General features: G+C 38.9%; 1 protein-coding gene across 1 annotated transcript in view; it reads right to left on the bottom strand.

The window, feature by feature from the left end:
• ADAMTS19 (ADAM metallopeptidase with thrombospondin type 1 motif 19) overlaps window positions 1–12549 on the bottom strand; it is a 226830-nt gene that overhangs the window by 66712 nt on the left and 147569 nt on the right. Inside the window, exons 12-14 of the mRNA XM_033096500.1 lie at window positions 10282–10412; window positions 9195–9367; window positions 2159–2286 (exon numbers count right to left, since the gene is read on the bottom strand). Of these exons, the coding sequence (XP_032952391.1) occupies window positions 2159–2286; window positions 9195–9367; window positions 10282–10412 (432 nt within the window). The remainder of the gene's footprint in view (window positions 1–2158; window positions 2287–9194; window positions 9368–10281; window positions 10413–12549) is intronic.

Raw genomic sequence — 12549 nt, 5'->3', positions numbered from 1 at the left:
CATGATGTAAACGTCACAGAGCCAAATTGGGTCACCAGGAGAAAGCGGTTTTCAACTGCCCTTCTTAGTCCACTCACCAAATTTAGAATTCTACATTCAGCTTCAGTGCTACTATGTGCTTTGTGATAAAACAAAACACTCAAGCCAAACCCAATATATAGAAGGTTGTCAGTACTTAAAAGAAGCATGTTTTTAATTATATTGAAAGACTGAATAAAGCATTTTAGTTAAAAAGCCAGAATCTTGAAGTATTCCAATGTTCTCAGAAGTCACAATCCATTTCACAGAACTTTAATTATAATAATCAGATTCACATAGCACTTATGCATAATTTTTTGTTGCTGTAATTTTAATGTCTAGCTAGGGCCCTGCTTACACAATACTGTTAAATGAAAGCATAGCAATTTAGGCTATTGTACGCTGCATATACAGTTGGAAAAATAATTTTTTTGAAAAATAAATTAACTTAAGACATACACTAACCTGACAGATTTACATAAAATGACAAAATAAAATTAAAAGCTTTAATTGCCCATCATCTACTTCTGAAAAAAAAAGTAGAGGTAAATACCTGCAATGGTTTTTTTTGTTGTTGTTGTTGTTGTTTTTTTTTTTTTACAGACAAATGAAAACTATATTTCGGGTTACTGCCATATTCTGGTAAAGAATAAAGGAAATTAATATGTAATTATAAGACTGTTTCTTATGCCAATGGTATTACATGATTCTGTGCTGTAAACTTAATAGCATCCTGGGAAAATACAGAACTTTAGAGCTGGTGAAGCATTTAAGTTTCATGTTGTTTTCAAGTTTTTACCCAGAAGTCCATAGACTTCTTTTGGACTACAGAAGGATCCATTCATAGCTCACAATTGTTTTCAAATTTTGGTGTGTGTGTGTGTGTGTGTGTGTGTGTGTGTGTTCAGGTGTGCATTTTCCTGGGAGGGAAAAGCAAATTTTTTCCTCAAATTCTCAAAGGAGTGTATTACACAAGAAAGTCAATGACCATTGGTCCAACAACTTCATTTCACAAATGAGTTAACATTTGCAAACATATTTTAAGTGATTTTCCCAAGAACACAATTTCCTAGTAGCTGCCATGGATCCGGTGCTGCTCCACTCAGATACTCATTTTCATAACTAAAGGATGTATTTCCATCCCATGCCTGGGAAGTTTATCAGTTGATGGCTCTCAGCCATCAACCCTTTTCAGAAATTGCCTCGCCTGAAGAAAACTGCCTTTCCCAAGGTCATCGTCTCCTTCCCGGGGCAACTTGCATCCAAATGTTTGCAGATGTTGGGGGTAAAAATGGCAGTTTATCTCACCCCAAATGGGGACAACTCTGAAGAGCCATCCAAGTTTCCATGCTCCCCAGAGGGTCGGCTGAGGCCTCGTGACTTCACTACAGCCCAACGTCCCCTCTGCCGAATCCTGCCTCCTTCCCCTCCCACACCGGTGTTGATCATGAAAACACTTGGCATTAAACTCCCCGCACATTAATCTTCCGGGAAAGCCAACCTGAGATAGTGGCAGAGCAGTAACTAGTAACTTCTAAGTCCTAGCCTTTACTCTTTCCACTATGCTCTTCATCCTCACTTTAACAGAATTTCTATCTTTCTAATGACAAATGAAGAAACGCACACAAATGCATGTAGTAGATGAAGATTATTTCTTAAAAGGAAGAGAAAGGGAAATGAAAGGGTTAAGAATAATAAGATAATTGAATATACATTTCAAAATCAGTTGATACAAGATGTTGAAATGCTTTAAGATTAAGCGAACAATAGGACTGGTTTTTTAGCTTTTTACCACATGGCTTAGTCTTAGACCCAGCACATGGAGAACTGGAGTGCTTGCATTTTTGATCTGGAATGTTTTGACATAAAAAGCCCAAAGTGTTACAATTTTAGACCTGTTATATGCATATGACAGAATTAAAATCTCAGATTCTTTCAGATAGTAATGGGTATTAAAGATTAGCTAGTCCAAACCCTACATTCTACAAAGTAGATCAGACTTGGTCAAGGTCAGAGTTGAGTCAGGAATCCATCCTCATCTTTTGAATCTTGGTGCACAGTTCTGCACCGTACCGTGTGGCTGCTCGGTGGTCCCCAGTCCTACCTCAGCAGACACATTCTCCCTTTTAGAATGTCTTACCTGACACCTGCCATTTGCACAGATATCCAATCCCTGATAGCCACAAGAAGTTCCATCCATCACTTTTTCTGACAGAAGAATAGGCTGTTCCTTTCCAACAGGAGAGCAAAACAAGGCACATGGTTTTTCTACATACAGAGTGGATAAAAAAAAATACTAAGCATAAGTGACTCCATAAGTATTTTTATCTCAAGCTTTATTTTTCAGAACAGTTGATGAGTGAAAAATATAATTTGATGTGAACTGGGTAATGTTATATTAGAGTAGATAATACTGGAGGGTTATTATATCTCACTTTTAAAGTCCAATACACTAATTTTCAATCCTATGCATTTAGTGTTTTCTAATTGAAAAGTTACTAAAGGGAGAAAGAAGAACTTCCAAGATGAGCAATTCTCAGAAGATTTTCCATTACGAGGATGTTTAGAAATGCAATACAACCCCATGAGAACAACCACTGGTATGCACAGTCACTGAGGTCCTGGCTAGGACTCAGCCCCCGTTACGGCTTAGTCAAAAAGCATGTTGGTACATAAGGTATCGAGGTTGAGAACCACTGTTCTAGGTGAAGAATTCTTGAATGGCCGAGCGTCTTCTTCAGTGCTTCATGAAACAATACGGTAGGATGGTTAGAGTTAAAACACTTACCTATTAGGCTCAGTCAAAGAATGCCAAAACATTTCTCAAGTGCCGTTTCTATTTCTAAGCATCCAAAAAGGAGCTGTAGTATTTGGTAACACCAGTAGTAGGATTATCCAAATCTGAAACTTCAGAGCAATTTCCATGCTACATTACTACTCTATTGGCTTGACACCAGTGGGGCCCTTTACTGTTTATTAAGCTCATATAAATAGAATGGAAAATAGTTTACAGTCTCTGACACTGATCTCCGCTATGTCTTCAGTTAAGTTCCACGTATGCTGCTGGGGTTCTATAAATACCAAATAACAGCCAGAGGCAGGGAACTGGCTATCACTTTGCAAAGAGAAGACAGACAGTTAAATGAGCCTTCAGAATTGAACATTTCAAACAGTTTTCACATGTGGCTTCTGAGTCCTGCTCTGAACAATTCTGAGGAGTTGGAACAAGGCCGTCAATGTGCATGGTTTTGAGATTTTCCTTTAAGATGCCATTAGAAGCTGCAATAAAGCATTTCAGTGTGCTCTAACACCTCAAAGTAGGTTATGTTTATTCAATGACTGCTTTATGTCATATCTTTGGACTTAAAAACAGCTGCTGTAATTGTAACACTTTAAAAGTGGTATGTATTTATGTATAATTCTCTTTCTGGGGTTTTCATTGAAAAGAGGAGCAAACCAGATACATGAATAATGTTGACAGGAGTTAGTCTAGAAAATTCCACTCACATTCCAAGCAAGACTGCAGATAAAAATCTTTGTATTTCTCCTTTTACAACATACTGTCAATTCGCTGTGCTTACTTTAGCTTTACAGATGACATAAACATTTGATACCAATCTTCCTTCCTGGAGTGCACCCTCGAGACTGGGACATTATAGAGATCCATTTAACATGCCAGGACTTGGCAGGTAGGCTCTGTCTTGATTTAAGAGACCAACCCTTTCCACGATATGCATTAAACATGGATTTCAGCCAAATTTCAGCACGAGTATGCAAAATACCTGCATGTTAAAGCCATGCCTCTTTTTTCTCTAAAAATAAATGTTCACCACTGCATTGATATCCTCCATTTAAGTCTCTTAGCCATAGATCCATGTACATGTATTATATAACAGAAACAGTCACTTGCATTTTAAGGTGCCATATGTTATTAAGACTTGGAATTTTTAAAAGCATTGTATATTTCAGGGGGTGGCCGGTTAGCTCAGTTGCTTAGAGCGTGGTGCTAATAACACCAAGGTTGCCAGTTCGATCCCCATATGGGCCACTGTGAGCTGTGCCCTCCTTAAAAAATAAAAAATAAATAAATAAATAAATAAATAAATAAATAAATAAAGGCGTTGTATATTTCCATTTCTTCCATAGTGCTGTAATATATGAAGACTACTGTGTAGTTTGTTCATCATACTGACTGATGATACGTGTTGCAAAAATGTATTATCAAAAACACTAACCTCTTCACTATACAAATATCTATTATGGATTATTCTGGTGATAAGCATCGCTTTATAAGAGTTAGGAATTTATTGGATTATGATTGCCAGTGTCTTCAACATTTTAAATTGATCCCCATCCAATCCTGATTTTTTTTTTTTTTTAATCTGAAGGGAACCTATTTCCTATCTCTTATTTCACATCTGAGGAAGCAGATTTCAGACGAATTTAATGTGATCAAACTGCACAGCCAGTTAGAGGCAGAGTCAGGATTAACCCTCAAAATATCAGATGATGATTTTCATGACCTGAATAGTCATCTTGATTATTTTTTTACAATGAAAATATATTGTTTATATATTTCAAATTTATGCAACAAATATTCATCAAAAGCTTCATTGCCAGACTGAACACTAGGCGCAGACAACAGAGAGAATACAGACATAATAAAATCTGCTGTCACAGGGTGCTTGTGGGGTACTTGAAAGAGACACATACCCAGTTGGAAAGATCTGGGGGATTTTTTTTTTTCTAGAGGACTTGAAATAAATTGAGTACAAAAAAATCAGTAGAAGTTTTCAAGGTAAGTAAATTAGGAGAGAGAGAGATCAAGGCTTGAGAAAGAAAAGGTATTATGCCAAGAAACGAGCATGTTTACGGGCTCAGAAATAAGAGGGCAAGGTGGATATGACGCAGGAAATAGCATTCGGCCTTCCTGTGCTGGAGACTAGAAGGAATGAGAGAAGTCCAAGGGCGGGTCACAAAAACGTCCTTATAAACCAGGTAGGAAAGTTTGAGATTGGTCCTGAGAGCCATAGGACTCAGGGAAGGGTATTGCTTGGCACAGTAATAGACAGATCTGGCCTTTAAAAAGGCCAACCTGGCTGAAACAAGGAGTAGGGGCTGGAGGGTGAGGCTGCAGCCAGAGCGAAGGTGAGGAATCCAGGTGAGAGATGGTGCAATAATGAACAAAGATGCTGGCAGTGGAAAGGTTTGGACCAACAGGGTTTGCTGACTGATTCCAGGTGAATGGAGACAGAAGAAGGATTGTGGCTTAGCTTGGTAATGGGGTCAGTGCTGATGCCATTCTCTGTGAGAGAGCCCAGTAAGAGAAGCAGAAGGTGGGAGTGTGAGGGAGGAAAGGAGCAGGGGGTATGTTCAACTTGGAGCACGCTGATTAGAGATGAATGGGATATCGGGTGGAGATGTCCGTGCAACACATGAGTAAGCAGCTAAGGAGCTCAGGACAGAGCAATCTGGGCTGGAGATGAATATATGTGTCCCTGCAGTATATACAGATGATAAACAAAACCTACCAAATAAGTCAGATTATCCCAGGGAGAAGACAAGAGGGGCCAAGACAGATCACTGGAAAACTCCCATTAGACGTATCATTCATTCACCTAATATTTATTCGGTGCCTAGCCGTTTCAGGTACTGTTTATGACGCTAAAGATGCACCAGTGCACGAAATATGACAACGAGCCCTGTCCTTACAACCATTATTGTGGGATAGATAATAAATAAAACATAAAAGTATTATGGCAGAGGATAAGCTCTGTGGAAAAAGAATAAAGAAGGGAAAGGAAAGGCTTCAAGTTAATATTTAAAAAAAGACCTGAAGGAGGTGAGAGAGTGGATCATACTGATATCTGGGGGAAGTGCTTCAGGAGGGAAAACAACTTCTAAGACACCTGACTTATTCTGGGAGGAACATGGGAGCCACTGTGGGCAGAAGGGTGTGATGAGGGAATAGCAGAGAAGAAATTAGAGGACAACAGGAAGGTAGCAGAGGTCCTTATAGGCTATTAGAAGACCTTTGGACTTGAACTCTTAGTGAGTAGTGAAGATATTGAAAAGTTTTGAATGGAAGAATGATGTGATATGACTGACATGTTAAATGTATCACTTTCGCTGTTACGTTGAGAATGAAGGTGGGGTAAAGACACAGGTGTGAGACCAGTTAGAAGCTCCTTCAGTCATCTCAGTGAGACAGTTCTGGAGATGTGGGAAAATGATCAGATTCTGGAGGTGTTTTAAAGATAGGGCTAATGTGACCTTACTGATGTTTTACATGTACAGTAAAGGAGAAAGAAAAGGAAGGGGAAAAAAAGATGACTACAAGGTGTTTGATGTAAGCATCTGGAAAGACGGAACTACCAGTGAAGAGGATTGTGTAAACAGAAGATTGTGTTATCACTTCTTCTCAACTGAGGAAACAATATGTCTGGCGATGGATGGTGTGGGGGAAGAGAACATGACATGTTTGAGGCCGTGAAACAAGAGCAGGATCAGGAGTGCAGTGTGAAAGCCAGCGGTTTTAGATGAAGCAGGAGATAAGAGACAGGAGCAGAGTGGGAGGGTTATGTCGTGTAATTTGATCTTTACCTGAAGAGTTTTGGGAAGCTTCTGAAACGTTTTAAATGGGAGATTGAAAGGATCAGATTTGTAGTTTACAGAAAGATCTCTAGGCTGCTCTATGAGGAGAGAACTGAGGTAGGAGTAGAGTGAAAGCAAAAATGCTACTTTGGAGCCATTACAGGAGCCCAAGCAAGAGACTCTGGAAATTGAAGTTTAGAGTAGTGAGAGTGGAGATGGAGTGGACAGATACTCAGGAAGTAAAATATATAAGACAGGGTGATGGACTGGATACATGGGGAGGAAGATGGAAATGTTAAGAATGACACATTTCTGGCTTATGCAGCTGAAGAGCTGGTATAACCTTCACTGACAAAGGACACACTAAACAGGATCAGAATGGACATGGATTGGAAGGATTAAAAGCATGAATTTAGTCTTAAACCTGCAGATAGTCAAGTAGAAATTTCAAGGAGGAAGTTGAACATACAAGTTTGGAGCTCAAAGGAAAAATGTGGCTGAAGACAGAAATTCAGGAGTTATTTGCATATTTGAAGTCATGAGAATAGATGAGATCACCTAAGAAGAATATGTAGAGTCAAAACAGAACAGCATCTGGGATAGACAGAAGAACACACCAGACATAGGGTAAGAAAGCCAGGACGCTGTCATGTCATGGAAGTAAAGACACAGAATGTTTCAAGAACCAAGGGGTGGCCAACTATTTGAATGCATCTGAGAGGTCAAGTATAAAAAGGACTGGAAACAACTCATTAGGTTTAATTTCCATGACAGTCCTTGATGACACTAGTGAGATTTGTGCTGTTGACATCCAGGCTGAAAGTAATGAAACAGAGGGCTGGAGAACAGAAGCTCTTTTGAGAAGTGTGTCTATGAGGACGGAAGAGTATAAGTGCACTAGCTGGAGGTGAGCTATGAGCTTGAAGGAAGGTTTGCATTTTTTCATGGAGGAGTACTAAATATGTTTAAACATCGGATGTGAAAAATCAGAGAGAGCAGACTAAGTATATAAGAGAAAGTAGGGGTGACTCAATAAGCGAGCTGGAAAGGTAAGATGGGGATGACATTCAGGGTACAGTTGGAGCAACTGGCTTTAGAAAGGAGGAATGAAAATTCTGCTATATACTAGAAAGCAGGTGGAATGCCTGCAGATATAGTTAGGCTTCTGTGTTTGATAGCAAGAAGTCGAGGAGGTAATCTTCTGCTGGCTGCTTTTCTCCCATTATGTAGTGGAATCATTTGCCCTATTGTTTGGCACTTCCCATTAGTGCTTTGTATGCTCCGATGCTTACACAGAGGGAAGAGTTTTATCAGATGGGAGCACTGGAACTGATAAACAATGGAATCTAGGCTAATAACAGGAGTGTCATTACGGAAAGCATACTCCTAACTAAGAGGAGAAGCAATGAAAGGCAAGACTAGGGGTATGATGGTCGATTAAGACAGAATTCACCGTCACTTTTGGTCACTGCAGGTCAAACACACAGCCCGCTGACCATGAGCAAGAATGGTCGGTCTCAAGTAATAAGGCAACGTATAATTTTCTTCGTATTTTTATTCTGATTAAAGATTTACAGGAAGTTGCACAAAATACTACAGAGAGGTTCCATATACCTTTCACCCAGCTTCCCACCATGGTTACACCTCAGTAACTATGGTACAATAGCCAACCCAGGAAGTTGACATTCGTGCATGTATGTGTCTAGTTCTATGCCATTTTACCACATGTGTAGATTTTATAGTCAACGCCACAATCAATATACTGAACTGTTTCATCAGCACAACGTTCTACCTTGTGCTACCCCCTCATTATGACAGCTATCCCACTCCCCACCACCATCCCTAATTCCTGGCAACCACTAATCTACCTGTTTTCCATCTCCATAGTGTTGTCATTTCAAGAATGCAATATAAATGGGATCACAAAGTACGTGGCCTTTTGACATTGGCTTTTTTTCAATCAGCATAATGCTCTGAGGTGAAAAAAGTCACTGTGCATATCAATACTTTGTTCCTTTTATTGCTGCATAATATCCCAGGGTATGGCTGCACCTCAGTTTCTTTAACCATTCAGCTACTCAGAACCTTTTCAGTTGTTTCCAGTTTGGGGCTACTGAAAACAAAGCTGCCATGAACATGTGTATACAGAATTTTTCATGATTGTAAACTTTTCCACTTTTCTGGGATAAATGCCCAGGACTGCATTTTCTAAATTATATGATACCTATGTGTTTAGTTATTTAAGAAACTGCCCCACTTTTTTCAGAGTGGCTGTACACAGCATTTTACTTTCCTATCAGCAATGTGTGAGAGACCCAGTGTCTTATCCTCACCAGCATTTGGTGGTGTCACTCTTTTCTATTTTAGTTGCTCTAATAGGTGTGTAGTAATATCTCTCTACTTTTAAATATATTTTGAGTCAGTGCTTGTCATTGTTACATGTCAGTAAAGGTAGAAACAACAGAGCTCTGAAGTACTTAGAATAGAATCCGTGAAATCACACTCACTACTGTTGTAAACAAAGCACTTGGCAAACCTAGACGTCTACTTCAGTAAGACGGTGGTGATCTGGTCGATCATACCTTCATCCATGACAGCTTGCCACTGAAGCACATGCTTTGGGTACGAAGTTCTAACACTATAGGCCTGACATTGCCAGTCTCTGAATCCAGGCAAACCTGCAGGACAAGGTGGATTCTCACATATTCTGTATTGTTTTCTGGGACCATTACAATCCCTTGCTTCAGAACCTAGCCTAGAAAAGATAGTACAAACAATCAATTTTATCTTTTTTTATGTTAGCTACTCATTGTATTTTTTACAAAGTAAAAATAAAAAATTTAGGTATACTCCTTTACATTAAATCTACTTTTGAAAATGTGGACTCCCTAAATAATTGGTAATATTTGGAACTCTATCTGACCACACATCTTTTCCAATCCTCAATCAATTTAACTTCCAAAATACATGAGGAATAAAAGCCAACTTGCCATGAAAATCAAAGAGAAAAGGGCAGAGACTCGGGACAAAAATAGAAAGCCTACAATTCCCACGAAGGGGTTTGGTCCTAAGAATTACTAAGGCGGTGCTTCTAACGTTTTCATACAAGTTCTTCATAATCGCTTGACAAGGGTTTGGGCCACCGAGCCCACACCCAGAGCTAACGCGTAAAGCCGAAACGATTTTCTCACACACTCTCCTAGGATCGCTTTTGAAGGATGCTTCTCATGCTCCCCGTCAGTACACGTGCTTAACATGTTTTCATTTCTCATCATTCTCAGCTTCTTTTGACATTCATTTTGTTCTCAGGCCCTCCCTCCTTTTCTGAAGTCCTACCACCTTCTTGCGCTTCTCACAGCTCCTTTAAATCTGGACTTACTTCATCTAATACATATCCACTGCTTATTCAAATCCCACATTGTATTTGATTTAATCAAGAAATCACCCTTTGTAGCATTTATTTATTCTTACTAGAAGGATGGGTCTTACTCTTTTTTTCTCAAAGGGAGTTACTATATAAAATAAAGAAATCGAGGGACTTCTGTTCCCAATGTGGAGGAGGGTCTGAGGGGCTCCTTTTGCTTTCCAACATGGCTTATCAGTAAAGTCTCTGCATCCCAAACGTGAAGAAAAACCTGCCCTCCCCCAAGCCCAGAACTGTGCGTTTACCCAGGACACTCGCGCTCTCGGCTGCTGATCCCAGAACTGCAGGTTCGGCTACAGGGACTCCACACGCTCCACTCTCCGGCCGCATGTCCAGGTGCTGAGGTCCTGCTGGTACATTCTCCAGCCTTACACCACTATTCCAAAAGTTATGTCTTAGGTGAACAAATCAGGGCACAATGGAAAATCATTCACTGGCCTATAGAGTCACAGGAATTTCGATTAAATCGGGTCTACTAGAGCCCCAAACACATGGAATTGAAAAAGACCACTGGTAAGTTCGCACTTGCTTTTTGTCATGGTAACACAATGGTCCTGCTTTCCCAGTTCTCATGTCAGATCATACAGTCTTGTCATGAAAAGAGCACACAGTTATCTGTACGATAGCCCTGAGAAGTCAGGACTGGCACAGGGGTAGGGTGAGGAGGGAATGTGGGGTTCCTGGCACTGGCCAGGAAAGGAAAACTAACACACTCTAAGAAACAAAACAATTTAAGAGATGAATTAAAAAAAGCATAGATTCATATGTAAGAATGGAAAACAAGACATAATTGTGCTTCTATAAATAGGGTGAGGCAGACATTGTAGCAAATTTAGCGATTTTGATTCGAAATGTCAGTGATCCGGGGACTCTCCTTATAGTTCAAAAATAAGTATTATTTAATTTTAGCACTTCCCTTTATGTTTTTTGTTTCTTTTTTCTGAAAGAGTTCCCAATCAAATTCAAGCCTTAACATTATAGCATGTTTTCTTCTGAAAAGTGTTAGTTGGAACTACTTGGGCAATTAGACTCTTTGAATGAAATTCTGTCATTTCATTCTAATTATTCTGTAGCTTGTTCGGTATTTATTTATTCACTGAGAAAAGCAACGGTGAAGGAAGAGAAAAGAGTATGCTCCTTCTCTTTTCTATATTTATTTTTTCATTAAACAAAAGCAGTGAAAGAGGCTATTGCTGGGGTTACCGAGGAATGGCTGCGCGGACTTGATGGACAGATTATTATAATTTCTCCTTATTCCTGGAAAATCAGATATGTGATGGTCATGGCACACATGTTCAAGGTGAAAATTAACTGAACAAAAGCATGTTGAGAATAATAAATAAAGATTAGGAAAATTTAGATTAATAATTGTATAATGACGGGGTAAAGCAAGCTTATCCTTCAAGTGCTAAACAATTTTCTGCACCTAAGGGCAACCTGATCTATAAGGAATTTTGAAGAAATTACAGAAACACTCTGACCCTCAGTTTTCCCATTTCAAAATGTGAATGATAATCATATTTACCTAATGGATTTTTTTCAGAGTTTGAATGAAGCACTAAGCACAACGCATAGCCCCTGCTCAGGATTTAAAAAATCCTGTTGTTTAATTTATTAACAACAATAATAAATTATGTGTGATTACATTACTGTTATTAATAAGTTTCCAGAAATCTAATCACAATTCTATTCATTCTGCTCTTAATCGATCTGTATTTCTTTAAAAATTTATTTTGAGAATGTGTTTTTAAATGCTGTTTTTAGAAGAGAGAACTTAAAAATTACACTACATAGTTTTGTTTGAGCCCAGTTAATGCTTTTCTACGCAAAAAAATAATTAGTTCCTGCAAAATTTTCTCTAATCATGTTAAATTCAACCTCTTTTAGATTCAAGAAGTTTTAAATCCAGGCTTAAAAAAAAATAAACCCCAACAACTCAGAATGTATTGATATGCTAAGTCTGTCATTAAATAAATTGAGATTTTGTAGGAAGATTCAGTCTAAAAATTTCAAAAGGGGGGAAAACACATACCCTGTGAAAACTTTTAAACAACTTACTGGTTTTTAGCATTTCACAATGCTATGCCATTCATGGAAAAAAAAGAATTCAAAGTGAAAGCTGTCAAACTTCAGTTGGTCAAATTGTTTTGGCCTACTTGAAGGGTGTTTATTTTTCCCAGAGTGAATGTCATAGCTCCTTGCCCATTTAGCAGCAAACTGGCATTAAAACACTGGGCTAGAGTTCACATCAGACTAAAAATATTCTGGAAAAGACCGGGACCCACACTTGCACATCATTTGAACTGGACCATATCTGGCAGACGAAGAGAAATGGAAACAGATATGTAAGCCAAATTTGCACACACAAATAAGCTGAAATTTAAAGAAAGCAAAATATAATATTTGAAGTTCATCACCTTGCCGATAAGCAGATCTCTGGATGAAACAATAGAGAACTGCTTTTATGTCTTCTAGGTAGTGGTGTGCTTCAATACTGGGGCAAATGTCAAATG

Source organism: Rhinolophus ferrumequinum, chromosome 24, assembly GCF_004115265.2.
Source record: "Rhinolophus ferrumequinum isolate MPI-CBG mRhiFer1 chromosome 24, mRhiFer1_v1.p, whole genome shotgun sequence".
Lineage (NCBI taxonomy): Eukaryota > Metazoa > Chordata > Mammalia > Chiroptera > Rhinolophidae > Rhinolophus > Rhinolophus ferrumequinum.
This window is presented reverse-complemented; position numbering and strand designations above follow the sequence as displayed.